This window comes from Amblyomma maculatum, chromosome 6 (assembly GCF_055883805.1).
Source record: "Amblyomma maculatum isolate TAMU_Amacu chromosome 6, ASM5588380v1, whole genome shotgun sequence".
NCBI classification, from domain to species: Eukaryota; Metazoa; Arthropoda; class Arachnida; order Ixodida; family Ixodidae; genus Amblyomma; species Amblyomma maculatum.
The window spans coordinates 21832170-21860003 of NC_139349.1; the positions used below are offsets into that span (position 1 = coordinate 21832170).

At 51.0% G+C, this 27834-nt stretch overlaps 1 protein-coding gene across 7 annotated transcripts in view; it reads right to left on the bottom strand.

The window, feature by feature from the left end:
- pnt (ETS transcription factor pointed) overlaps positions 1–27834 on the bottom strand; it is a 325056-nt gene that overhangs the window by 57290 nt on the left and 239932 nt on the right. The window contains exon 1 of one of the 7 annotated variants that reach the window (XM_084606206.1): positions 14644–15633. The exons of 4 other annotated variants lie outside the window; for them this stretch is intronic. In XM_084606206.1, coding sequence (XP_084462332.1) covers positions 14644–14992 — 349 coding nt within the window. In that variant the 5' untranslated portion in view covers positions 14993–15633. Of the gene's footprint in view, positions 1–14643; positions 15634–27834 lie in introns of those variants that run through there. 2 more of the 7 variants (XM_084606202.1, XM_084606201.1) reach the window with 2 other exon arrangements.

Here is a 27834-nt window from a genome sequence, read left to right on the forward strand (position 1 = left end):
CGAAAGCTAAATTCTCTCACCAGGGATCAAGTGTATCCTACTCCGAATATTGAGGAGAGAGTAGAACAGGTCAGTAGAGCGGCATATGTGACTACGCTGGACCTTACTCGAGGATACTGGCAAGTACCGCTCACTGAACGCGCCAGCAGATACGCGGCTTTCGTCACTCCGACGGGCAGCTACCAGCCAACAATGATGAGTTTCGGGCTCAAAAATGCTCCATTTTGTTTTTCCCGACTCATGGATAGGGTTTTAAAGGGGTGTGAAACATTCGCGGTGCCTTATTTAGACGACATTGCGGTTTTTTCCGACTCATGGGCGGACCATATGGTACATCTAAGAGCTGTACTGAGCCTTTTGCGTCAAGCTGGACTAACCGTAAAGGCCGAGAAATGTTGCCTGGCAAGGGCGACCGTGGACTACTTGGGTCACAATGTAGGTCAAGGTTTCAGGAAACCCAGCGAGATTAAGATTTCTGCGGTAGCAGACTATCCGCGGCCGAGCACGAAGACGGAAATTCGAGCATTCCTAGGTCTGACTGGGTACTACAATCACTACATCCCTAACTATTCAGCTTTGGCTAGCCCTCTGACCGACGCTCTCCGCAAGACAGAACCGACAAATGTAGTCTGGGACGAACAAAAGGAAGCCTCCTTCGTAAACCTGAAGGCTGTGCTGATTAGCCGTCCGGTATTGCGAGCTCCAGACTATGGCCGAGAATTCACGGTCCAGTGTGATGCCAGTGATCGAGGGCTAGGTGCTGTTCTCTGCCAGAGAGATGACGACGGTAATGAGCACCCCGTGCTCTACCTGAGCAGAAAACTGAGTTCTAGAGAAAGGGCTTATTGCGCGTCAGAGAAAGAGTGCGCTTGCATTGTATGGGCCATTCAAAAATTGCAGTGCTATCTTGGAGGGGCCAAATTCACCGTAGAGACGGACCATTGTCCCCTGGCTTGGCTGCAAACTGCGACATCAAAGAACAGTCGCCTTCTTAGGAGGAGCTTGATTTTACAGCAGTACAATTTTGAAATAAGATACAAAAAGGGGAAGTTAAATGGGAATGCGGACGCGCTTAGCCGCTCTTTCTAAGCGGTCCGAGGTGTTCCTCACCATGTATCCAAATTGATAATCAGGTTTTTTTTTTTTTTTCCTTGTGCACTTGTACATGTGTGACTATGTAAAGCAGCACGTTTGGTTTTCTAGGAATACGTGGGTCCTGAACGTCTTGAGAGTGGGCTTTTCTCGAACAACAATGGCAGTTTTCTTTTAACCTGGTCTCTTCAGACGGGAGCCGAGTGCTTGCTTCGACATGTGGTTGAGTTTCAGACAGCTCGAGCAATTTGGCCTACAACAATCAAGACAACGCGACAAGCAACAGCGAGCTTCAAGCGTTCACGTGCAGGCCATTAAGTCGTCTCTTCATGCAGCAGCTGGGACTGCTGCCCTCCGAGACTCTTCTGGCGGGGGAGGAGGCTGTTACGACCAAGCATCCGCAATTGCGCGCTCTATTGTTCGCCTGTGGGCATGGATAAGTTTTGTGAATATGTGGTGATGGTCCAATGGCTCTAAGTGAGCCTGTTTCCAGGAATCCTGTTTTGTAAGCATGTTTTGCTTTGTGGACAACCTGCAAATGCCAAATTGACCCTGTCAAGAGAACGTCTGGAAAAACACAAAGAAACGTCCCCCTGCGGGAAATAGCAGGAAGTGCTTTCTTTCTTTTGTTCACCCTTCCAGTCGAGAAGTGCTATCCTCCAGTGATGAATGCCTCCTATCCAAAGGAGACGACAGAGTGACATGTCCGCTGACGTGCAGGACAAGAAAGGAGCATGACTCATACGGCCATTAAGTGATTTCCCGGGAATGCAGGAAAGATTTGCAATTGTCGAAAAGGGACCATGTTGGGAGCCCTATGCGGCGCCACGTGCACTCGGGTTTCTGAGAAGTAAAACCCCTTGTCAGAACCAACCTGTGATTTCTTTGCTGAAGAATAGAAATGTACCTCCTCTCCTCGCCGTTCCCAAGCTTTTCCCGCCAACAAGTGATCACGCCCAACGAATGAGTGCCGGACCAGTCAGTGCTTCAGACCATCAGTGCAGTGATGTGTTCGATTGGATGCCGATACCTGAGGGGCGTGCCCTGGATTTGGTTGGTCAGCATCTTCAGAGAGGGGCTGGGCATAGGGGGTTTTTAAGGACGCTGCAGAGCACGAAATGTCGCTCTGGGCCCTGGGTAAACGGCTCATCCAGTCGCTTCTCGCTATGAACTCTTAACGCTTGCCATTTTGCTGATGTACCCTTCTTTTTCGTGTAAATATTGTAAATAAGTTTTCTCAAAGTGCCATTAAACCTGCTTGTACATATTTCACCAACTTCGAAGATTCAATCCTACTTCAACCCCGAGTCTCTGCACGCTACCAAGTGAAGGCCGGGTCGACGTAGCCCCAGCGTCACGACAGTGCGTGTCGTGTTGAAAAAGAAATGAAAAACAAACCATCTCGCCAGCAAGAATGACGATCGAACAGGTTTGACGGCGATACGGCGTAGGCGCCTCAGAGAGGTGAGTCATGCGAACACGCAGGCAGTGTATCAAGCAGAGAAAGCTGCAAGGCGTACGCAAACTCACACTACGCACGAACGCACTAGCATGCGTGGCGTTCAGCGATGCCAACGTAAGATTTTGGGCGGCCCGTGTCAACGGGCTTCCATGGGGTGCGGAGTGGAGGGAGGCGAAACGTAGACACCGACAAGGCGCCGACATGGCGGAGACGTGGTCGACGCCTGTCGGCGCGCGGACCATTTATTTATGACCGAGAATCGCGGAACATTGGGGAGGCCAGAAAGTCTGCTGCTGAGCCACGACGTCGCCAGGTCTGATTTGCAATTCGCGCATCTTCGCCGAGCCACCTCCGCTGTCGGGCGCGGAGAGTGACGACCCTGAAACGAAGCCACCAGGTCGAGTGGCAGTGGACGAGAGGAGCAAGAAGAAGCGGCGCGGACGCCCCAAGCAGGAGCTTGCTCGTTACGAATGCACCCGCGTCCTGGGCACCATAAATAAAGCGTCGGGCGATGTCGCCTTGGCCTCACGCGCTCGACTGTTCACCTTTGCGTCTTACGTATTCCCTTGACATTTTTGTTTTCTCGGCATATTTATCTTACTCAAACGTGAAGTATGCCCTTGAGTTTCGTTTTGACAAGCCTCAAATGCAACAGTGGGAAATTAAGTTTTTTATCTCGAAGGACGAAAAATTGGGCCCAGTATACATTGTATACAAAGACGACAAATCTTACAGGGTGTAGCTTACGTGGACCCTGTAAGTATTTTATAACCAAAATAAAACGCGCGCGCTTCAGACTGCTCAAGAGCACCCGTGGACTCATATATGTGCCACAGTAGGGGCGAGACCCAAAATGCGGTGCATCAACCCCTCCCCTCTTCTTCTGCCCCCAGCCTCCACAGTAAATAAGCGTGCGAAAGACCTCGACATGATAAAGTGAGTTGTAGTACAAGGGATTACCCGAAATCCCGCTCGTTCCACACTGGTCTGCATTCATCTAGTGCAGCGCGCACTCCCAAATAATCGGCTTCACAACTAACCACGCCGACCAAAGCACCAGGCCGGGGGGGTCTTCGCGAAGCCTGTGATGGTCCAAACAACCCACGGTACATGTCCCCACTATGAAGCAGCGTGGGTTCAAGTGGCGCCCGAGGAGTCACTTGACGAACCCGCGGTGTAGAAGCCATGCTGGGGACCTCTGATGAAGCCTCGCGTGCGGCAGCTAGCAAAGAGCATGACAGCCGCTGCGCTTCAAGCAAAAGCGCCGCGGGTGGGCGCGCGTATACAGCCCACTTGTAGGGCTTGCTCGCCCGTCGGGGACCCAAATCATGAGTGATAACTCATAGCATGTCCCCAACGTCCCCTCCCGAATACCACTCATTGGTCTGATTCGAAGGACTGGAGCAAAATAGAGAGACGAAGCCGTGCAGAGGGGGACGAGGCGGTCTCGGAGCGGATGAGTTTCACACCAACACAGCCTGACGGTGGCACCCAGGCTAACTGTGTGGATGCAGAAGTTTCAAGCTTTTCATTTGAGGTGCAAATATGTATTATTCGAAGAGAAAAACTGGCTATGTATTAAAAAGAACCGCTGCTTTGCAGAACCGCTGCTTTGCAGCTGCCCTTTCATTTCTACGGGCGCGTTCCCTGTTGAAGAGCGAATACTGCGTCACGGCCCTGGTCTGTGCTTCGCAGTAATGATCGTTTTCGTTACGAGAAAGCGGAGCATCAGATGTCCCGAAATAGCGCAGAAGTTACAAAATTCGCGTGCAGAGATTTTTCGAGGTCAAATACTGCTGACTGCAACGAATATGTCAAAATGTTGGCAAAAAACAATCTGTTCGCGTCTGTCTAGTGGCCGCTGCTTTGCCTGCACCCACGCATTTCCAATCCTAGCCATAGCGCCTACATCCTCAGTACCGTATTTCTGTTGCGCATAATTTTTATGACTAAATGACTTTCTCTACTTCTACGGTTAGCAGCCCAACTGTCACTAGACCAATTGCAGTATGCCACATGACTCCCGGCAATAAGTACTTGGTGACTTCAATCGTTGAAACAGGTCACACATTCAAGCTCTGTCGATTTTAGGTCTTTCCAACGTTCGACGGAGGTCCCCCGCGACGATGCGCAAAGCACATGGTTCGTTCGACCACCTGGCAAGCGTGCGGAGCAACAGAGGACCGCCTCTCAGCCGTATGCTGTGCCTGGCAGCCTCCTTGCCATGGGCAGAGAGAAAGAGAGTAGATGAAGACGGGGAGGGAAGAAGGATTCCACGACATGTGCAGATGGGAGTCGCATCATCTGAAGCTTCGGAGCGCGGCGCGAGATGGTTGTCGCCAGTGCGTTCAGCTTCGCTTCATCCGCCGCGCACCTGCTGTTTGGTCCCGCGAGTAGCAGCAGTCCTCTGGACACGAACGAAGCAGTCCGCATGCCCCGCTTTGCAATCATCTAACCGTGAGGAAGCTGCTGCCGCGTGTAATGGCTCTTTAATGAGCTGGATATATTAGGCGTAATTTGTATCGACCAAGATCTGCTACGGCGCAGACCGGTAATGAATAGTGTAGAGGCACAGATCGTCGATTATCGATGAAACAAACGGGGACAAAGAGCGTCAAAGCTGAAGCTAGCCTGCGCTCTATGTATACGCTAACGATTACTCAGTCGATTTTTGTAAAATGGTACAGCGGAAACAGTAATTACGAATAGAACGTTACGCAACCATGTGCTGATGAAACGAAAACGCAAATAATTTGAAAGGAACAGGAAACGCGAACAAATTACGATGTGCGTCGTAGTCCGTAAATTTTTTACACGTTCTGCAGCTCAATGAAGTCCCTCTTTTCGAATGTGGAGATATCGGTGGTGACGAAATAAGAGTCAAGTGACAACACTGAATGAAATTAGAATTGGCATATCACATGGTCGGTTAGTAAAGTCATGTCAGTATAGGAAACTTGAACGCTGACCAGAGGTCGCTGGTAAATAACGATCAAGGCGCTTCGGCTTCTGTACTGAAACGTCGTTGACTCCGTGGAAATTTAAAGTTTAACATCTCGGCAACGAAATATCGGTACAGAAGCCGAAAAGTAATCACCCCTTTAAGTAACAGTATTTGGTGGGCGACCCTGTTTTCGCTGTTGACAGGAACAGCCGTAAACCTTGTATGGCTGCGCCATGCTGTTCTGGAAAATTTCCCCGCAACTTTTCCGCGCCACATCTGTCGAGGCAAACTGCGTGATCTCTTCTCTTTCTGCCTGCCCGATCATTGGAGAGCAGCACTTGCAGCCCTTTCAACGAGCTCCGACTCTCAACAAATAAAGATATACGGAGAAAAAAAAAAAGTAATAAAGACGCGACGGTAACCACTCGAGCGTACCCCGCTTTCAGCCCTCTCGTGAGCCGCTATGCATGCAGCGATTACATCACCCGTGTCTTTATGGCGACACGCACCCTTCGTATACTGCGCCGGGGGCTTAAACGCTCGCGAGCCAGTCCCCTGGACACGGTGCCCTCCCGGATCCGAGCTGGACGACATGGGGGGAAACGTGAGAAGTTGACTTCGCTTCCATAACTCTTTCCTTTCAACGCTCAGGATTAAGATTGTGACTTCCCTCCCCTGTACGCGCGACGAAACTGCATTATTCTCACCACTTTTTCACGGCCCTTTAAAACTACACCGGGTTTAAAGGGAGGACAAGCAGAGAGGAGTGAGTTTTAAAAGGCAGCCCTGACAGAGGGAGAAATCGGTCCCAGCGCAGAAAATCGTACCTCTTGTGTTTCCGACGAAGACGTCCCAGTTGAGATCGAAAAATAAGGAAATAAAGGGCCGGTCGAAAAGCCCCGATTGACCACCCGCAGCCGAACTGGTTTCTTTTTCACGCTCGCTTTCAATTCGCACTTTTTTTTTCTTTTGCCTTTGTTACTAATGGCAGGACGCGGCGCGACTCCCATGAGTGCAATAGGTATAGCCTCTGTGTTGAAACACCGGACATGTCTAAACAGAAGGACACTGTGGGAAAACTGCGGGCGCGATGACCGGCTGCATTTTTTTTTTCCTTTCTTTTTCTTCGACCCATCGACCACCTAGAGGGAAAAGTTTCCCTCCAGTAGAGATTTTGCACTATACGGGTGTAATAAGATATATACTCAGTAGCGAGCGTTATCAGATGCAACAGAGTAACGTGAATCCCAGACCTGATTAAAATTTGTAGAGCTTCGACACGCTCGAGGCATCGGAATGATTAGTAGCGGCACAAAGATGGTGTAGGTAGTGAGAGCTGTTACGGTCAGTGCCAGACCTACGCCGATACATTTTACACAAGAAAACCATTGAAAGAATACCAGATGAAAGCTTCCGCGGCACACGGCGCGACAACAGCTTCACTCGGGAAAAATTTCCTAGCACACCGATAAAAACAAGAATAAAAATGAGAAGAGTTCAACGCTGCTAAACCGAATATTGAGCGAAAGCAATAGCTGCGGGTGACCGAGCGTTCTTCCAATTCTTCTTCTTCCCCAGCCCACACATAAAGCCCCGCTTTAACCAAGCCATATGAACGTGCCTATAGGGGTAACGTGAATGCCAGGGTCCTGGCAGGCTGATTCTGACATAACCGTCCCATGTGAAACGAGAGACCCAAATTGGCACCTCCTGCCAGCTTGGGGTCGTCTACGGGGGTCGTCTAAAGGTCAAAGGTCAATGGTGGTCACCGCCGTTCCACGCTGAAGGCTCAAACTGCGAGCAGTATTGCTTTCGCAATAAAAGGCTCGCAGACGCACGGCAAAGATGTCTGCTGATTCGTGCGGCGCGCATGCGCACACCGTGCGTTCCACGAGCAAAAGAAAGACCTCCATGGCCTGCACCTCTCGCACTGCGCTTTCCAGACTGCCTGCCAGTCTGAACCTGAGCAGCAGCGGTGCGACGCACTTGTGTGTGCATGTGTCTTCGTGTGCGCGCACTATTCATACGTCTGGCTCCGTGAAATTTCGCTCCTCTCGGTTTTTCCCGGAACCCCGCGGAGAGAAGAGAGCGGCGTAGGCCACGCCTCGGTTTGAAGGCGTGCGTGTTTTGGTCCTTGCACCACCACGCGCTCGCATGTGGGCATCTCTCTCCCCCTCTCCAAGTTTGTGCACACGCGTATTTGTTTCGGCGAAGACAGACGCGGGTGGAGGGGGGGTTGTCGTTGGCCTCTGTTTCAACACTGGGCTGCTGCTGGGCTACTGAGATGAGTGTAGGGAAAAGCCGAAGCGCGCGCAGCGTGTCCACAGAAGCGAACCGGCCATATGGTCGAGCGTAGTCGCTTGTCAAGAGAAGAGCTGCTGCTACCCACAGCGTGGCGAGGGAAACGAAAGCGAAATTTAAAAACAAAACTAGAAGAAACGCGAAGCAACCATTGCCCGCAATAAATAAATAGAAAAGGACAAAATGTGCAAACGCGAGAGAGACGTTGCTGGAACGAAAACGTTAATAGTTCCTTCTCGGAAAAGAGCGTGAAAACAAGGCGCTACAGAATGAAAGTGCACGAAAGCGTGGTCGAAGCAATGCATGAAAGAAAGACACGGAACCCGGGATCGAGAAAGAAAACAAGGGAGTAAGAGAGAAGAAAACAGAAAGAGAAGAGAGAAACAGGAAAAGAAACGCCACAAGACGGTCTTCGAGGCATGCTCCGAGCGCTTTCTGTCGAATTAGCACAACCCATCACAGTGTGGGCATGCTCCATGTGAGCAAGCACACTCCGAGCAACAGCGCAAGATAAATTTACAGCCCTCGAGCGGTCAGCATGCCCTACAATCTGCGACAGCAACGTGTTTAACTGCATTTGATAGGATGCTTTACAAGCCTTTCCTATAAATACAAATTCAGTGTCGCCAAGGGAGGGAATCCGAGGTAAACAGCCCGAACATATGCAGCTGAACGTCAGCCGGATGAACGCAAAAACAACGTCACCGTTTGCGTTCCTGTCAGGACAAATCGCGGTTGCGAAGAGTTTGCGAAACGTCCCTCAGTGTGCTCTTTTTTTCTTTTCGCAGCTGTAGCTGTCGGCGCCCTAGAAACAGCGCGATATCAAGCTAACGAAGCGCGCATCCTCAATCAGGTCTCCGTGCGCACGTGCTCGTGTACTGCCGCTATGCAACTACATCGTGCAGTCCGCCACTCACTCAGCACGAAGAACCTGGAGTAAAACGCGACGATCCTGCGCCGCACGCTGTTGGACGCGGATGACGACGGCTGAATGACTCGTGCCATCGTAATCCCAGATCTTCGAATCCCCGGGGCTACTGCCAGTCGAGAAGTGGCCTGTGGGAGCATGGCTGCCGCCGTCCTTTGGCAACGGGCACATTTTGCATGTCCGCTTGCGACGGTGGTGGCCGTATCGCTTTCCCGTCGCCCACACACTGCCGATGTCTGCAACAACAGTCACGGGTTCCCGACGACCCCCAGTGCCACCTGCCACAGAAGTGGCTGTCCCCGGCAGCAGGCAGATACGGCGCGGCCGCGTTCACTGAGAGTCCGCTTTATTTCGCAGCTGCTTGTGTTCGCGATGTCGCCACGCCGCACATTTTGCGCGCCTGTGTGGCCGCCGCAACAGCGCAACACCATGCGAGCGCGCTGGGGAAGAGGGGGCTCTGTTTAGCCAAGCCCTTCTCCATCTACCCCCTCCCTCTCTCCCTATCGCTTTCTATTCTTTCTCATTACGGCATAGACACTGTACGCCGAGAGTGCGACGCTGCCTTTTGTGTTTGCCAGCACTTTTCAGTAATTTTTACCCGCCACTCGAAGCGGTACACTCACAGCCACTTGTCTGACTCACGCCACGACCGCGCTACTACACGAACGTTTCGAAATGTGCAATATATAGGTCGTTCAGAGTATGCGCACGCCACGAAGGCGGGAAACGCGGGTTATTGTTGTTAAATATAGCAGCGATAGCACAGGACTCTGCCTCAACAGCCGAACCGAAGCTCCTTACACTAGTTAACGGTTGTCGCCAGCCACGCCTCCCCTCGAACAAAGCCGACTTGAATTAACACTGCAGACGGCGTTCAAAAAGCTCTCCTGAGTGCCGATAATCGACTCGCCATAGGTAGGCGTCCTGCATATAACAGATCCTGGTGGAACTATTCGAGTGCTTTCCCAGAATGAAGAAAAAGGCGTGGTAAGAGAAAATACCAGCACGTGCGCAAGCGTCCCAGAGCACAAGCAGAGAGGGAAGCAGCGCGTTAAGTAGAACGATCTGGTTAAAAAATGGTTCCTTCTCGTTCTCCAACCGACCCCTCCAGGCAAGGCCCGCTCCAAGGTCGCGTCTAGACAGCGCGTGCGCTCGGTGCGCGTAACCCAACACGTAGCGACAGCTGCTGCCCGCCGAGCCTCCCCGGCTGTGCAGCAGTGGACTGAAAGGAGCGAACAGAGGAAAGCAGAGCAGCTCCAGTACCAGGCTTGGACGAGTGGGCCCCCAAGCATGACGGCAAGCCCCGCGCTGCCCTCGCGGGGTTGGGTGTAGCGCGATGGAGCAGGCTCGCCGGGTCGTCGTCTGTTAATGCGTGTGCTGCAAAGCATGGTCGAACCATTCGAACTCAGTCGGTAACACCCGTTCGTGCTGAAGAGGCATGGCCGAAAGAACGCGTTCCTCTGAACACAGCACACTAGATCACGCGTTCGACCTTTCGTATTCCAGGGCCATATAACAGGTTGATCAGATTACAATTTGCTAGCTTTTCACTCCGTGCGATCACGACGAATGAGCGCCAGCGACTGTCCGGATAAAATCCGATTTCAAGAGATGGTGTGCAGGCGGCCTTCACGGCGGCGCTGCTGCAACGGGCACTTCATCTTTGCTAACTTATAGCGAAAACATCGGGTCCTTGTTACTGAGAGCCCCACTCCCTCGTGCAAAGAACGAGTGCCCTGCGCGGCAGACATCTTTCCAGTTGACGACGCCAGAGCCGGGAAGCAGAGTATCAGTGCTCAGATGGCCTGTAGCGAACCTAAGAAGGCCCAGCTGCGTGCTCAAGCGGCGTATCCCTTCCATGGAGCACGTGTTCACTCTTTCTCTGTCATTTATGCCTCGTGCTGCCTGTGCTGATGCCTGGTCATCCTGGCGGCTGGACAAGAGCGGAGCGCGGCTCGCGCTTCTGGAGATTATCACCCTAAAGAATGACGCCCGGCCAGGGTGGACAACCGCGCGGCGCCAAAGGGGCTGCGAAAAAGACTGGGAAACCAGCGGGGGGCAGGTTAGGGAGGGGGGGGGGGGGGGGAAGGGGGTCACTATGGGCGCCACACGCCGGATCCCTTCCCCTCCCGAAAGTCTTCATGCACAAAAAGGGCGCCGCCGCCATACTTGGGACCTTGCCTCGAGAAGACGTGTGCGGGGACAGCCCGACACTCGGCTGCCGCCCAACCACCGCCGCGTGGCGCTCTTTTGTCGAGCCGACTTTCACTAACGACGTTAGCCGTCTCCCCCCCTCGATTCCTCGCCCGCAACGCTGGACGTCTGACTGGTGGTGCTGCAGGGAATGCTCGTTCAATTGGTGAGTCAGCTGGCCCACAAGCTGGCACTGGGTGACCCGCCCTCTCTCCTACGTGCTCAACTAGAGACAATGACCTTAATTCGACCACTACGCCGTCCATCAAGCGACCCGTGAGGCCCACTCGCGGCTACAGCGCGACCGCTGGAAGGCTTCGTCTATCTGAGCCACTTGGTTCCGAGCCAATAAAGGTTAGTTAGGGATAAGTAGTACTACCATCTCTGCCCGTGCGCGCGATCCCCCTCACCGATGAGGTGGGGGACGCGTGCAGCATAATACGCGATGTTAGCCATGCATGGCGTTTTGCGAAGTTGCGAGTCTGCTCCGTTGCTGATGAGCCTCGGTCAACGGGGCGATCATGGATATCGCTGCAGTTTCTGAGATCAGGGACGCTGACGAAGCACACATTTTACGTCACATAATTTATCTATGTGGGCTTTTATGCGGTGCAACTGAAAAAGGCTGCGAAGCGGGTTGCCTCTGTAACCGTAGCGCGCAGTCTGCCCGAATAAACTCCTCGGCAACTCTCACGGTCTCCAACACACTCCGTCAATCTAGACCAGTTCTTAATTTGTATATTGTCCAGCATTCGTACTAAGCGATCCATGTGCAGTGTCCGCCACACAGCTTTATCACCGCACACTACGATGCCCGTTGAATGGCCAAACTTCGCAGTGATATGGTTCTCGAATTGCAACTTCACACACAACAAATTAAGAATGTTGCTGAAATGGTATAGTTTACTAACCATGAAAGTTGCAGTCTCGCAATAATGAGTCAGGATAAGGAAAATTAGCAAATAGCGTGTCACAAAATGATGCAGTTTCGATACAAACAAGAGATATGTTCGTAAGCCAGCGAATTCGAGCTTACCGCAAGAAAAAAAAAAAAAAAAAGCAGCGGAATGCGCAAAACAACTTACGTTTCAGCTTGTTTTCCAGGAGGAAAAACTGAACACTGCGAAAGCAACGCAGCTTAAGCACGTGGTGACCTTTGCACTTCTCTCGTGTTCCTCTTTTACTTACTTTTACGAGTTCGCTAGCGCCATCACGTATACACATTTTAAACCTTATCAAATTTTAACGATGGGGGCTTAGAAAAATAACCAAGGTTGAATGCACCTAGAGAATCACATGAGCGGTTTCTCCATACGACTCCCACCGAGCGAACCGACCAAAGCGCTATCGAGCTACGTGCTTCGTGAGCGCGACGACAGAGGCCCGCTAGTGTTTGAAAACAAGTTCGCCGCACAAGCAGCGAGACAAGTAATAGTGTCCGCGCCTGCTTAACCGCGGCGCCAGTGACTGCATTCAGACAGTGCAATTGTGTCGAAGACGACGCACCCGCGCCTATCGGCAAGTAATTCCCCCCTTCCAAGCCGATTTCCATGCAAAATGCTTCTTCACGAGATGACTGCAAGAAACGGGGAACACATAAAAATGAGCGCTATACTTCGTTAGTCACTCCGCATGGATGCTCAAAATACGCCCCGCATACAGCGTTGACCGGGAGCGACTTTAAGGGAACGTCCTTAAGGTAATGACCGGAAACGCCGCTGACGGGACTTTCCGCGGCCATGTTTCTTTTGCTGTTCCCTGTGGGTGGACAGCGTTGCCTTGCATGCGTGTAAGCAGCTGATCACTCCTGAAGCGCAGAAAGGGCAATGAGGACGAATTGGTCAAAGTTGAGGGCAACGCCGCGCCCTTCGAATGCCCTAATGACATAGAGGCGCCCTGACTGGATTGGTGCGCGTTGCAGCGCTGCTTAGGTACGAGTTTAGGGAGTGTGAAGTGGTTAAAGACACCCCTGAATGAGGTTTAGCGGAGTATAAAATCGTAATATTGTTAAGCCTTTACTACAGTACTGATCACAGTGAGATGCGTGCGCCTGGGTGTGCGCGTTTACAATCGCACAACAAAGAGAGAAGCAGGCAGTTGTATCGCTTCAATGTACAGCGCACTCTCCTCGAGATGACGTTTCGGTCAGTAGCGCCACAGCAGTGTCCTGATGGCAGTACAGATAGAGCGGACACCCCAATATCCTGCCAACGAGGTCGCCTGACGCATTGAGATTGCTTTAGATAGAGAGAATAGTGTAGAAAGCGCGGCACTGCATCTACGTCATCACCGCGAGGTTCTATTTACTAGTATTTGTAATCTGGCTTCCTCCTCCAACAAGCGAGAGAGATGAGGAAGGCTGCGTTCTCACGCCCCCGGCGTCTGTGTACTAGAACAAACGGCACAAGCTGCAAAAAAAAAAGGAATCAGAAGTCCTCTGCCGAAGAACTCCCTCCCTCCCCTTCTTTTTGAAAAGAATGCTCCTCTTCCCTAGGCCAAGGTGTACGGAAAGCGTGACTCGGCGCACTAATTATCCGTGCACCAAAGTACAGGCCGGCGCGGAGCCACGCGTGGATAGCAGACAGCAAAGGCCCGCACGTACATGCGAGCAGAGAAAACCGAAAGAAAAAAAAAAAAATGGGGGGGGTGCAGAAGAACCTCACGGTTCGCCATTCGTTCCCCCTTGGCGTGCGCCGAGCTGGAACAATGCCCTGCGAACGGAAATACGCGTAAAACGAGATTCGCCGCTTCCCTCCATTGCGTCGACTCCGAGGAAATGCGGATCGGATTAAGAATATCGAAGAGGGAGGGCAAGACTCTGTGTATGAGACAGAAAAGGTAGGCGCGCGCTCACGCCCTCGCTGTCGCGCGCACTCGTCCATCATCCAGGGTTTCGTGTCGGCACAATGACGGCGCCGTCGACTCGCGAGCAACGGCGCACGTTTCCCATTCAAGGTGTCGCGAAATGCACTCCTATGCAAAACCAAGGCGCGTGCGCAGTCACTCCCGGTTCCACTCTCAAAGCCAAACGTATGAGACTCTCGCGTCAACCTCCTTTGCGAAGTGATTAACCGCAGACGTCAATACCCTACGTCCGCCGTTATAGGCGATGAGCTGTTTTTTTTTTTTTTTTTTTTTCGAAACAAACCGGAGGCGTCTTTGCAAATGGGACAGCGGAAAGATGTCTTCGCCCTATGCCTGAATGGAGCTTTGTTTCGGGGTCGCACTGTCATACAATGTGTTTAGAGAAAGGACCAATTCTTAAGTCTGGACCGCATTAGATATTGTCGGAGCACATAAGACACTTGTTTCCAACGATTCTGTCGACAATTTAGGAGAAGAAAACACGTAATAAGCTTTCAAAACACATTGTCGTGGCAATGAGGACAGAATATATATGAGTATTATGGCTACGTTTTCTTTTTACGTTTTCTATTACAAACACAACCTCAACATAACCCCTTTTCTTTCGATGGTGTAATTTCAGTTGCCGTAAGAGAGCTGCGCACGACGACATATTTGGTCACAGACGTGACATTGTCGGAGCAAGCAAGACTCTAAATTGGGGAGCAAGGAACTTCGGTCCCCGTAGCCGACACGTTATAAACCTAACAAATATCATAACATATGTCCGATGAGACGGGATTAAGCCCTTCTCATAAAGCGCAGATACACAGGTTCAGTTTAAGAAGTCCCTACTCCTCTGGGCAGTTCTCGGCTCACCTTTGGTAGTCTTATGAAGCGCACTCTTCGGCGCCGGCGGAGGTCGCATCTTGAAGTCCGTTCTAGAGATGTCGCTGTGGTTGTGATGATGATGGTGGTGATGACTGACGGGCGAATTATTGTTCGGTTCCCGTGTTAACCGCACAGGCGTCGAATCGGGAGACGGTGGTCCTCCGGGAGGAACCATCTGCGTCCGAACTTTGACCAGCGGTCGTGGCGTGTCTTCGCTCAGCACCATAGTCATGGAAACGCGAACCACGCGGTTTAAACTATTTTGATTCTTCGCGTTATGTAACAAGTTCCGTCTCTCGCAACAACTAGCTTCCAATCCTGAACTGACGAATCGCATCCACAAACAAGCGTAGGAGGAGAAGAGTCTGTTGGGGTATTGCACATCGAATAACAAACGTTTCCAAGGCGTTGCAAGCAGGCGACAACGCAGCTCGCGTATCAAAGGCGAAAAAACCTGCGCCGTCTAATCAGGTCGCGCCTTCAATGTGGGCACGGCAGCCGTAATCCATCACGCGTATCCATCGCCAACACACAGTTTCGTCGATCGTGGGCCGGAGTAGCGGGGACGGCGCAGCAGCTCGCGGTGGGAGCTCGAAGACGACGCGGCGTCGAGTGCGGCACCGACGGCGATCGAGACAGGTGATTAGTCTCCTCCATTCACGGGACACTCGCGGCTGACGACATCGGGCCGGCGGCGAAGGAGGGGAAAAGCCACCGATGGTCAATCGGGCGCAGGCTTCGACGGTCAAGGACAGCACCGGTTGAGGCGACGGGTTGCCGCCGTCGCGTACGGGTTTAATCCAACGGGCGTCCGGGCCGCTCTCCAAGAGGGGAAGAAACGAGGGACGCCGCTTCGACCTTCCGGAAACAAGCAAAGCGGGCCACCACCGCTGGACAGGAAGCACGGAGGCGAAGCCACCGACTACCACTCAAACAAACTGCAGGGCAGGCAGACGACCATGTGCTGCTGCTGGCTTCGTCTCTCGCGCGCTGCTGCTACAAACACGCAACTCGCGCTCCCTCAGCCCTCCTTACCCTCGAAATGTCAATGGAGAGGAGTTGTAGTCGTAGTAGGGTAGTAAAGTGTGTAAGGAAAGGAGGAAACGGCTCCGCTAGACGAGAGGAGAAAGGCGAGGCAGGCGGCGGCGCGGTCTTCGGGAGTGCGAAGTTAGAAGGGGGGAGGGGGGGGGGGGGGGTGAAGAAACAGTGAAGAAGACGAACGACACCTGAACCCCGGCCGGCGACGGCCAGATCAAGAGAGAGGGAGACGCTAGTAGGGCGGAGAGTGGCGGCGACGGACACCGCCGTCACATCCGGTGAGAGAGAGGAGGAGGCAGGTCTCCCCCGTCTCCTTACTCTCCCGTGACACCCCTCCAGGACCCCTCTGCTAGCCCTGAAGTGCTCGGTGTGCTCTGCCAACCCTGCTCCCCACCGAAGGGACGAAGCCGCGGAAGGTCCATGGGTAGGCCCCCCCCCCATTTGTTTTTCCTTCTCCGCACATCCCTGACCTTCTCTCTTGCCTCCGTCGTCATCATCATCCGCTACGGAGCCGAGTTTTGAAGATTGGGACCGGGCTGCCAGCGCAGCGGCTGCTCCTTGTCCTTATGTGCGTTGCTTTTCCAAAGGAGCCAGCGCCGGCCTCCCTCTCACGAAATCGCGGCGTAGTGCTAAGTCAGGTGGTGGAGGTGGAACCGCGAGTCCCTGCAGCGGTTCGTGTGCCTGCTTGCTCTCTCCCTCTCTGGGTTGTGCTCTTTTTATTTTTCGGTGGGCACGAGCCGACGAGCGAGTTTGTGTGCGCGAGTCGGGCGCGGGAAAGCTATCAGATGTAAAGCAGGAAAGGTAAAACAAAAAAACAAAATTAGAAGCGGGACCCTTCTTTCCAGCCGCTACCCCCCCCCCCCCACCCCACCCCCCGCCTTTTCCGAAGCACGAATAAGAAATGAACCAGTGTGTGTTGTCCATCTTGGTTTGTTTGTTTTTTGAAGCGTGCGTTTCTCTCAATGGAGTCGCGCGAGTTCGCGGTGAGAATGGAAGAATGGAGCTCACAGTGAGAAGACGAGGCTCGATTCCTAGTAAACAGAGATGAGAGAAAAAAAATCAAGAATGAGGCGAGGCAAACGGTAATACTAGAAAGAAAAGACAGGGAAGAAGCCGGGAGCGAGGAGCCCGGAGGATAAGACAGCGTTGAAACGGTTCCTTTATTGAGCGAGACTGCTGCGAAGGTGCCAACGCACACGTAATAGTGGAAGAAAGCTGGCATGGCGTTGACAGGCTTCTTTTCAAAAACGCGTGTGCTTAGTCTGGTTGGCTTCGCCTACTTATGAGGTTAAGTGGAGAAATATACCGGGTTAAGTGGAGAAATATGGGAGAGGCCTTAGCCCTGCAGTGGGTATAATCAGGCTGATGATGATGATGATGACTTATAAGGTTGAAGCGACAGGATGCATTAGTCTTGCGTTATTTAGTCACCAATTGCTCCACCACAGTAATGCGTTAAGAATATTCAATTGAACAGCTTATGGTACAGTTACGGTACCCGGAGATCTAAGTCACCATTAACAAATCAACATTTTCGTATTTTGCCTGCGCATTTTGCCAGAAGACTGCGAGTGTACAGATCAAATCACCCAATGACTGCATGTTAGCCTGCGATAACGCGGCAAACTGGCTTTGCGAGTAAACACATGCTTCATAAAGTCGGCGCTAAAGAGTATGGAGCAGATTTCACAATGAGCGAAGGTTTTTACATATCAAGGAAAACTCAACAGTCAGGTTGGGGGGACTAAACTATTTAGATGGGAAGACACTTTACTGCTGTTACAAGCTACAAAGCAATACGTTTTATTGCGCCCGGAACAGTTACATATTCATGATGACAATCCCACTCCCCCTTTTCATTGTTTCTTCTTGCTAAGTGCAACAACAACAAAAAAAAGATAAATGAAGTAGTGCAGTGCTGTTCGTTGGAAGCATTGCTTTCAATAAACACGATACCTTAGAAGGGTGGCTGTAGTTAATCGTGGGAAAAAAAAACGACGCACAGGGACATGGACACTGCGAGACGCGGCTCGACGGTTGGACGCAGCCGAAACGGGGGGCTGATTCAGCTGCGCCAGCCCAAACACAAACGCACCTGTACTGACATCGCGGTGGCAGGGGGGCAACGGTGCGAGACAACCGTGCCGCCGTCGGCACGGCCATTGAGAGCCAGTGTACAGAGTGTGTGCAGTGAGTGTAGTAGCCCCCTTTCCAAGCCGCGACGATGCCATTACCGGTCGCCCCCAACCGCATGGAGGCGGTCGTAAAGACAGGCGCCGAAAACTGCGGGTGTCGTCGTCCATGGAGAACCGCCATCATCGCCAACACAAGAAAGGAGACGATCAAGAACGGAGGACAGGTGGGGTAGGAGGATGAAGGGAAGTGCGGCAGCACTGGGGCTACTTTACCCTCTCCCTCGGCGCTGCTGCGGCGACGCTTCTTCACTCAGCGCCGCCGAAGAGCACGTAACGAGCAGTATGCGCAAGCAGAACAGGGAAGGTTGGGAGGGGGCTAGCTTCGCTCGCTACTTTTTAGCCCCGCCATGCACGCACGCGCTGGCCGCCAGGCGAGGAGTGTATTCCTGGCCGAAGTCAAGGCAGGTAGGCGACGAATGGTGGCAACAAAAGAGCGCAAAGGAGAGGAGAAGAAACAACGAAAGCGGCTCGCCGATTGTCTCCGAGCGTGTGCCGTTAAGGACGCACTACCCTGACTCAGCCTTCGCGGCGAAGGTGTTTCCACAGAAAAGAAACGCGGCAGAGGCGGCCGATTGCTGTGACCTTCTGGACGAAGAATAGCGAGCTCGTGTTTGTGCTGTGCGTGTGCGCCTCTTGGGTGGAGAGGCGGACAAGAAGGGGAATCCTTTATTGCGGCTAATCAGGCACCCGCGCGGGAGGAGCGGGGGACAGTATGTGTTCGCCTTGTCTGCGCCGTGGACTCCTGTCAAGCGGCGATGATGCAAGGTTGGCCGCCACCTCATTTGCCGCTTCTCTCTACTGCCGAAACGTCGGACTGCGATGCCTTGTCCTCTCTTTTTATGCTGACGAGCTAGTCGACGTTAGTATGCTTTCAGGCGACGCTCCAACTAGAGGTTGCATCCATCCGAATTTGCGACGGAAGGCGGGAAACTGTCCATTGAAGGGCGGTGTGTCGCACTCGGAACCAGCGGCTAGTCATATTCCGACGCGCTTGGCGCGCAAGCAACCTATAGGTGATAGCCCTCGTTTCCATTTATTTTGTTCTCGTGCGATCCTCTTCTCGTCCTTTTCAATCTCTGGAGAGCACAGAACAGGAAATACAGAACGAATATATTCATTGTACCCTAAAGCTCGCGAATTCCAGAGGCTTGGTATCTCGTATCCGCAGAGAACGTCACTTCTGCAGATACCGTTCAACAGCGTCCACGAAGGCACCGCTTCACGCCACACCTTCTTGCCATCACGTTGCTTCGAAATCGCATCGCAGCGGAACAGATCGCTGCGTTCAGGTGTATGTTCTGATATACGCAAACACGACTCGACCGTAGGCCGCAATGCGTTTCAGCTGCAAGCAACATCTTAGGTTTGCGAGGATTATACCGCATGGTCACGAAAGCAAAAAGAGCACACTATGGCCCGTCACATCACTGAGGCCTCAGCATAATGGGGCAATTGTCTAGCGTTACATCTTCATTGTGAGGAACACGTTCCGCATACGAAGCCGTCGCGCAGAAGCCAGAAGACAGACAGCCAAGAATATGCCGTTCCATACGCGCCGAGGACAGAGTGCCGAGTTCAGCCAGCCGCAGAGATAAGGGAAAGATTACCAAAGCGGGGTTACATATATTACGGCCACCCTCCTCCTGCAAGACACTACGCGGCCTCAATGTCAACCTCGACGGGTAGTAAGCAACCTTTAGGCGCTTCTTCCTCTTCTGTAGTAAACTAGAAGCAGCTATGTCGAGAGAAATTTCCATGAATTACGCATATAATTGTCTCGAAAACAGTTTTTGACTCGCACCTCGGCCAGCCCCACCTGTAGTCCCAAGGATATCCTCGCGCACTGGAGCTTCTCGTCGTACACGTGTGACGTAAGTGAGCCGATTACGAGATCGGTTTTTGCGACTCGTCCGCCCAGAGAGCAATTTGGCGCCGTAAGCCACCGGTGCATCTAATTGCCCCACGGTATCGCGCTGGTGGCGTCGCGAGCGACCAACGTGAAGAAGAACGGTGCTTAAAAAAGCGCTGAATTAATGTCGCAAGACTGCGCATGCAGGCTGCTAGCATATATATGAACAAGGCTACAACCGCGACTGTTTGTTTACAGTTTTAATATACTTTCTTCCTATTCTTTCTTGTTTTCCCTTACAATTCCTAAAGGTGTCTACCAATCACTTCTATCGAAAGTTCGTCAGCGCGCAATAGGTTACAATTAAACGTGTACACCAGGTATGACAAATGGTGCACCGCAAGTTATGCGTTTGAACTACATACCAAAGCACACCACAAGCTGAAGCTTGCGGTATGCTTTGGTATGTAGTGTAATGAAAATGGGGCTCTTCAGAGCCCCATTTGCAAGTATACCTTTGGTATGCGATATGCCAGGTTTCAATAAAGGTCTCTGCACTCTGAAAGCTTTCCATACAGCTGAATACAATAAACATATCTGTACAGCTATATCTGTACAAATTCTGCCGTGATCCTTCTTGTCTCAACTGCCCTGACCCTTATGTTAACCTTTCTTTCTGCCTATTTTCTTGCTCGGTTGCATTGCATGCAATCGAGTTTCTATCCCTTCTCTCTCATACTATCGGGAACTGGCTGGACTGGCTTGGTGGTAGGTCAGGAAGAAACGCACCTGCTGGTCCAGCAGGCCGTCGGAGTATTAGGCGCCTAAGTCTACTACTACTACTACTACTACTACTACTACTACTACTACTACTACTACTACTACTACTACTACTACTACTACTTTCCACCCACAATGGCGTACCTAATATTAACGGGCGGTCTTCTTGAAACTGGCTTTTTTTTTTTTTTTGTAGTCGACCGTAGACGCTAAAAAGTTACAATGCTGTTTGCTGTAATAAAGCCGAAGAATACCGCCTATGCTACAGTTCTTATACACGCGTTATATCCTCCGAATGATCAGGATATCTAACTTAGGTTAAAATAGTTTGCTCTACGTCAAAACAAAATCCCGAATCTTTTATGAATTATTTCCACTTTTTTCACCATGTGTAACGCTCACAAGAAATAAAATTACATGTGCGCGAACTTCAGTGCCTCACTGGCGCACGGATCTCCAGTTCCATGACGTCCCAAGTAACTGTAGAACGAAGAGCCCGCAGACGCTCTCTGGAGGTCGCTGTCGTCGGTGATGCAGGTGCCAACTGCCAACATGAGGGCACGCACACGCTGTTTCGTTAGTGCGCTCTCTCCGTCTCGTGCACACCGTCGACGACTCTCACCTGCCGCAATTCGCGGCACACGTGCGTACAGGATTTCGCAGATTGCTGGGTAACGATGAGATGCTTCTATATCCTTTCGTAGAAATATTGCAAGACTGCAAATAAATGCAAATTTTCCACAATATTCTGCTTCATCGTAATCTGCAATCATTTCTACGCTCTCAAAACTCGACCTTCGTGCTATCTTCCTGTTTGCACAGGCAAAAACGAAGTAAATAAACACAATTAAACGTTTTTCTTGTATATGTTTTGCTCATCTAAATACCGCTAACGGGGTCTGCTGGGTGGTAGGTAAACGAAGTCAACAAGTAAATAAATAAATAAAAACTCGGTGACAGAAGGATGAGAGAAAGCGGATGGATTGAGAGAGCGGGGTAAGCAGCCCGCAGTTGAGCGAAGAGGAGGCGCACATGGGCATATACGTGGAAATCAGTGAGCTATGAATAGGATTCACAGAGGAGCTAGCGATCGAGGCAGTGCCAAAACACTGCACGCAGTGAGTGTTCTCGCTAAAGTATGGTTTGAGAGGTGCGGCTGGGAACGAAGGGGAGGACAGACAGAGGAGAAGAGGCTGAAAGGGAGACTGCTAGCGTACGCTGTGTTAGGACGCCCAAGCAGGCGCAAAATTCACAGACCGAAAAGCCAACGAACCCTGCAGGGGAGGTTGAATCACTGACGCGTTATCGCCGCGAAGGATCCGCGTGCCGTCCTTTCTTGCTCGTGGACACTCGTGTCGGGCTACGCATACGGCGGTCCATGTTGCGATACGAGCTCGGCGATAGGCCAACAGAGACGCAACGCGCGTAGCAACGTAAACATGGCCGCCAGTTTTGAGTGCAGTGGCAACGCACTCCGGAAGGAGATTGTGCTTTCTGGGCCTCGGGGGTCCTTTGGCAACGACCGTTCATAGATACTCAGATGACCAGCATAGCTTCTCTCCGTTTGTATAGCAACTTTAGTACAATAATAGCTGGATAAGCGACGGGAAATATATACTAAGTGCTTGACGCTGCGCTATTTCTGGTTCGACCAATTAAAAAACGATGATTGTATAAGCTGTAGGAAAAAGCACAGTTCCAAAATCTGCACAACTGTGACACCGACAGTAAGTACCAGCATTAGGCAGTACCGCGTCATCGCAAGAAAACAGACTACTATTTAGGCCTTAAATGAATGTGTATTCCCCTCCCAACGAGGACAATAAAAAAGCGCGGTACTCAACATAGCAAAAGCCGAGACAGCAGCAACTAAAGAAAACTGCTTTGTGAAAAGACGGTAATAAACGAATGATAAACGACAAATGCATCACACGATAGCTAGCGTCGTCGGCCGGTGGCCCAGAGAGCAAGTGTCAAGCCTGTCACGCATCGCTTGTTGCCTCAACGGTCGCGGCTATCGGCAGCGCCGCCTTTAACGAGCTCTTGAAAACCGTTGGCCACTTGGACGCTGACGCACCGAAGTTCCCATTCTTCGCAGTTACCATGGTGTACTGCGTTGTCCAGATTAGTCGCGGGAGTTCATGATGTGTTTAAGCATTTGCAGCGAATTCCTTGCTGTCGGCGCGCAAGGATCTCTAACGTGTTTGTTTCAGCGACATGCAGTCCCCGCGAGTAAGGCCTGAGAAAATTTTACGATATAAACACAATAACCTTTTCCCGTGAATCCATACAAATTGTCATTCATCGCGCTCATTCAAAAAGGAACTCGAGAAAAAAAAAAGAAAAAAAAAAGCGGCGCGCCAGGCATTTTCCAATCGGTTACAAAACAAACGAGTGGGGAAGGCGTCGTGCTTAAGCTCGAAGGATGTACAAAAACCTCTTCCGTTGCAACGGCCTTGAACCGGTTCCGTTCCTGTTGAAAGCAACCTCCCAAGTCGGTCAGTAGAGCACAACGGGAAGCGTGGGGCGGGCTGACTCGGAATAAAAAGGAAGAGGAAGAAGAAGAAGAAAGAAAGGGGTTCATTGCAAGTGGGTTGAAGGAAACGAGTGGGCCCCGTAACACACGAACAAACAAACAAGTACACAACAAACAAAAGCCGAAGGTACCAAAGAGAATAAAGAATACGCTTGGGGCCATATTATAACATCCGACGTACAAAAAAAAAAGAAAAGGAGCACGGCCGATGTGTCGAGCGCTGGAATCGTCAAGAGAAGCGAACGTGGGGCGCTTTTGGACTGCTCAGAGAGGGGAGAGTATTATGAGGAAGCCGAAGGGCAATCTGGTTAATTCCTTTCCATTTTTTTTTTTCTCAGTCGATTTCCTCCAAGCATGATGCCGCACTTCGGAACGGGGCGCAAACACAACCTGCCTCCACCTGTCTGCCTTGCTTCTCTCTTCTCTTCTCCTGTGATGTAACAATGAATGCCCAAAGGCCTATTTCCCCTTATAAGCAGGGTGGTGCGGATCACCCCTACTTACCTTGCTTCCCCTTGTGCCTTTATCCCCGTCTTTCGTAGTCTGGCTCCCTTCATCCTCACCGGAAAAGGCAGACAATATGGTGAAAGCCAAAAAAGGGAGATAGGGGGGACAACAGGGAGGGGCACAGGGCCTGACGCAGACAACGTTACAATACCGTAGCTTATTCGTGTCACTATAGACTTCATTCATCTTCGTTTCCCGAGCCGTTCCGGCACGTATACGGTATACATGCTCATGAAGTTTAATTTCATTGCGGTTTTCTAAGACGTAATATATATACCACAGCTGCGAGTCGTCTCGCTCTAACCTTCGTCACTTCGAGGAAGCATTGGTTTTCTTCAGACAAATAGCTTGTGGGGGAGTTTGTGTCTAAGTGGGGGAGATTGTGTCCTGTCTGGAGGATGTGAGTGGTTAACTTGGTCTTGTATTCGTTGCTTGGATGCTGCGCCTTGATTGATGCACTTTAACTTGGATGTGACGGTTACCTAACATTTATCGTTGTCCACACACACACACACACACACACACACACACACACACACACACACACACACACACACACACACACACACACACACACACACACACACACACACACACACACACACACACACACACACACACACACACACACACACACACACACACACACACACACACATATATATATATATATATATATATATATATATATATATATATATATATATATATATATATATATATATATATATATATATACTTGGGAAAGAAGAGGTGTGCGAGCATGAGGTACTTGGGTGTAGACAAGGAAGTTGCGCTTGGGTGTGAAAGAGGAAGTTAGGGTTTCGTTTTGTATTAGAGTTGGTAGTTTGCGCCTGTGCTGTGTTTCTCTCTTCGTGTTGTCTTCGTTGCGCCGCTATTCCCGGTTTTCTTCAGCAAACCGCATACCCTCTCTGCGCGATGGTTTCCTTCCGTAAGAGAATTTTCAGGCAGGGCAAACTAATTCCCTTCGAGATGGGGAAAAAGGCGTTCCGATTTGCTGTAGTACAGCCATTTTCGAAATTCACCGGAGGTATTGTGCGCACACCAAACTAAAAAGAAAGAAAAAGAAAAGAAAGAAATGTAGCGACACTTAAGCTCCCCCTTTAAGGGTATGACGCGACAGCGCCAATGGTTCCCATCTGCCAACTGTCCTTGTCGATCCATGGTTCGCGTCCATTCACTTCGCTTCTCGATTAGCCAATAATTTTTTATTACTGCCTGCGTTGTCCCACAGAGACTCATTAGCATACATTCGTAAGACACCACCACGGCGTAGATCGAAGTACCCGCTTTGACCGAGCGGTTACGAATGTACCTGCGTAGTTGAGGGGCAGCGTGTTTACAGCTCGGTATACGCAAGGTTCATGGAAGGCTGGATTCCAATCTCACCCTCCCATCTCAAAGGCTGAGCCCGAGTTGGTAGCTCCTACCAACTAGACAATTTCAAGTAGTGCTGTGATGACTCACAACCCGACAACCAGTAAGTGCACGGTCCTATCACCTACACACTACACCTACCAGAGCCACGTTCGTGATTTTTCGCACATAACGACAACAATGCGGAGAACACCAACACCGACGCCAACTGCTTTTCCTTCACTGTATGAATAATTCGCCATCACCATATAAGGATCATTAGCCTGCTTACCTTGCCGACCACCTGCGCGTCTGCGCGTTTAAAATGATGGTTTTAAGTACCCACCTAATGCCACCTTTATGCGCAATATATTAAAAAAAAAACGTTGAGCAAACTATAAAGCGCGGTCATGTGTCGCTATTTCATAACTGCACTGCAGCTGTTGTGAGAACGAATGCAACCACAGACCGGCATGAAGCAAAGATTCCTTTCATTGGATTCCCCGCCACAGAGACAGGGTGGTTCGGGCGGCCGACTGCCGAACCTTGCGACCTGCTTAGATCGCAGGCTCCTTTCCACGGAAGCGAAGCGCTAGGCACCACTGTGCTGTGCGATACCATAGCAGGTTAAAGAACCTAAGGTGGCCAAAATTATACGGAATCATCCACTTCGAGGTGCCTATATTGCCTCAGTTACTTTTCCACGTAGAACCCCGCAAACCATAAATGTCTCACTTATTCGTGACTGCCTCATCCGGGTGACAAGAGGGGTGTGACAGCACTGTATCAAAAGACAAACGACACAAGATAACAGAAACGACCTGGTATAGGCCTTGGTTGTCATCGCGCTTTTCATGCTCCATCCACTCGCCCCCACCTTCCACCAGATATTTTGTAGCGAGAGCTACATTGGCCACAGTCTCGCGCCATTCCGGTGCCTGTCCGAAGAGCGAAAAAAGAAGAACAGGAAGAAGAAGACGTAGAGCTTCCTGACATTACGTTTGGCAGGAGCTGCCCACTCGGGCCTCCCATTTCATATGGTTGGGTGGATATCACAATCAGCCTGCCAAAACCCTTGCATTCACGTATCTCTAGCCACACAGGCACGTTTATACGGCTCGGTTAAAGCGGGGCTTTATATGTTGGCTGAGCTTACGGCCATCGCGAAGATGAGAGTAAAAACAGATATACCGGCTTCAAGCCGGTATATCAGTGCTTTGTTTTAGATTGCGCGGCCAAAAGCAAACCATGCAACGAGTCTCTCGTTTCCCTCTCGGAGCGAGAGGGTGCGCATGCAACAATGCCCAAATTACACCACTTTTGGAAGTCTGTTAGCGGAAATTTAAGGCTGCGGCCGGCCGCACACTCCGGCAAGCATGAACAGCGAGAACATGACGCAAAGGATAAAGAATGAAAGTGAGTCAAATGCCCGAAGCAGCGAGGCGGAAGCGCAACTCATTGTTGTTCGCAGAAACTGGTAGTTTTTCGTATGCATACTTTAAGGCGTCACAGCGCCCTTTTACAGGTCATCGCTGGTTGTTCGCTTGCGACAGTTTCTCACCGGCGTAACTTCATTTCATTTTTTTTCCCTATCGATGAAGACAAATGCAAATGTATAATATATAAGCTCCCTCATTTACAATTCAATTCACATTAAGGAAAGGCAGCGTTTGATAACACCTTTATCATCATTGTTTCGACAGTTATGAAGCAGCGTCAAAGTCCAGACACGCATGCACACACACGCGCGCAATAAAAACAAAGGAAACCTCAAGGAAAGCAGCAGACATGTATGTACGCAGCCGAACGCGACATTGGCTGATAAGACTGTTAAGAGGAAAAACCTGAGAATTATTGCAAAGATAGACCCGCACGTAAAATTTGCAAGCCCTAAAGGAATACTGGCCGAGTTACATAGATATATTTTTGCTCTACTGACTTGCTTTATCAGTTCTGAGAACAAAAGCGCCCATCCCACTTGGTTATAACATTACATTGCACTTGAGTCCTACCATGTTGTTGAAATAGCGAACCGGCCCCCATGCCGTGGTCTGAACCTTTTCATCTAATTATCCTAGATGTCGGACAGTGTGAAGGACAATCAAGACGTAAGTATCAACCTGATCGTACGCTGGCATTTCTGAATGAATAGTCAACAGGAACAGCTCAAAGCGAGGCAGGTAAATAGGAAATGCTCGAAACGCAGTTACTTCGTTAACTCATTTTCTTTCTGTGAATTCGAAATGGCTAGTCGCTGTACGGTGTTATGGTGCACATAAACAAATTCCGAAGAAAAAATAATGTACACTCTTTGTTCTGGCTGTGCCTATCTTTCCCGGCCCAAAAGACAATGAGCGAAAACGGGTCACTTCAAAACAACGGCGTTTCGATGGAGGCGAAACGAAGAGGCGTCCGTGTGCTGTGCGATGTCAGCGCACGTTAAAGATCCCCAGGTGGTCCAAATTACTCCGTAGCCCTCCACTACGGCTCCTCTTTCTCTCTTTCCACTTTCTCTCCCACCTTCCTCCCTTCCCTTACGGCGCGGTTCAGGTGTCCACAACTACAAGTGTGACAGATACTGCGCCTTTCCCTTCCAGTGAACCAATCAATCAATCAATCAATCAAAACAACGGCCGAGTAAAGCCGGCCGACGTGCACTGACTGCACTGTGTCCACCGCGTGATAAGCCGCGCGTGAAGGCAGCTGCCTCCGGGGTCCGGAATTAATACTGTGCTCTTGCTCTTGCGAGCTGGCCAACAAATTCCACTTGCCCCACAGCGCATTTCGCTGAAGATAGCAATGCGTCGAACTCTACTGACCCCTGACCTGGCGCTGCTCCGCTGCCTATCTCGACCTCTACGGGCCTTTATTTCTCACAGTAGAAGAGCTTGTTGGTA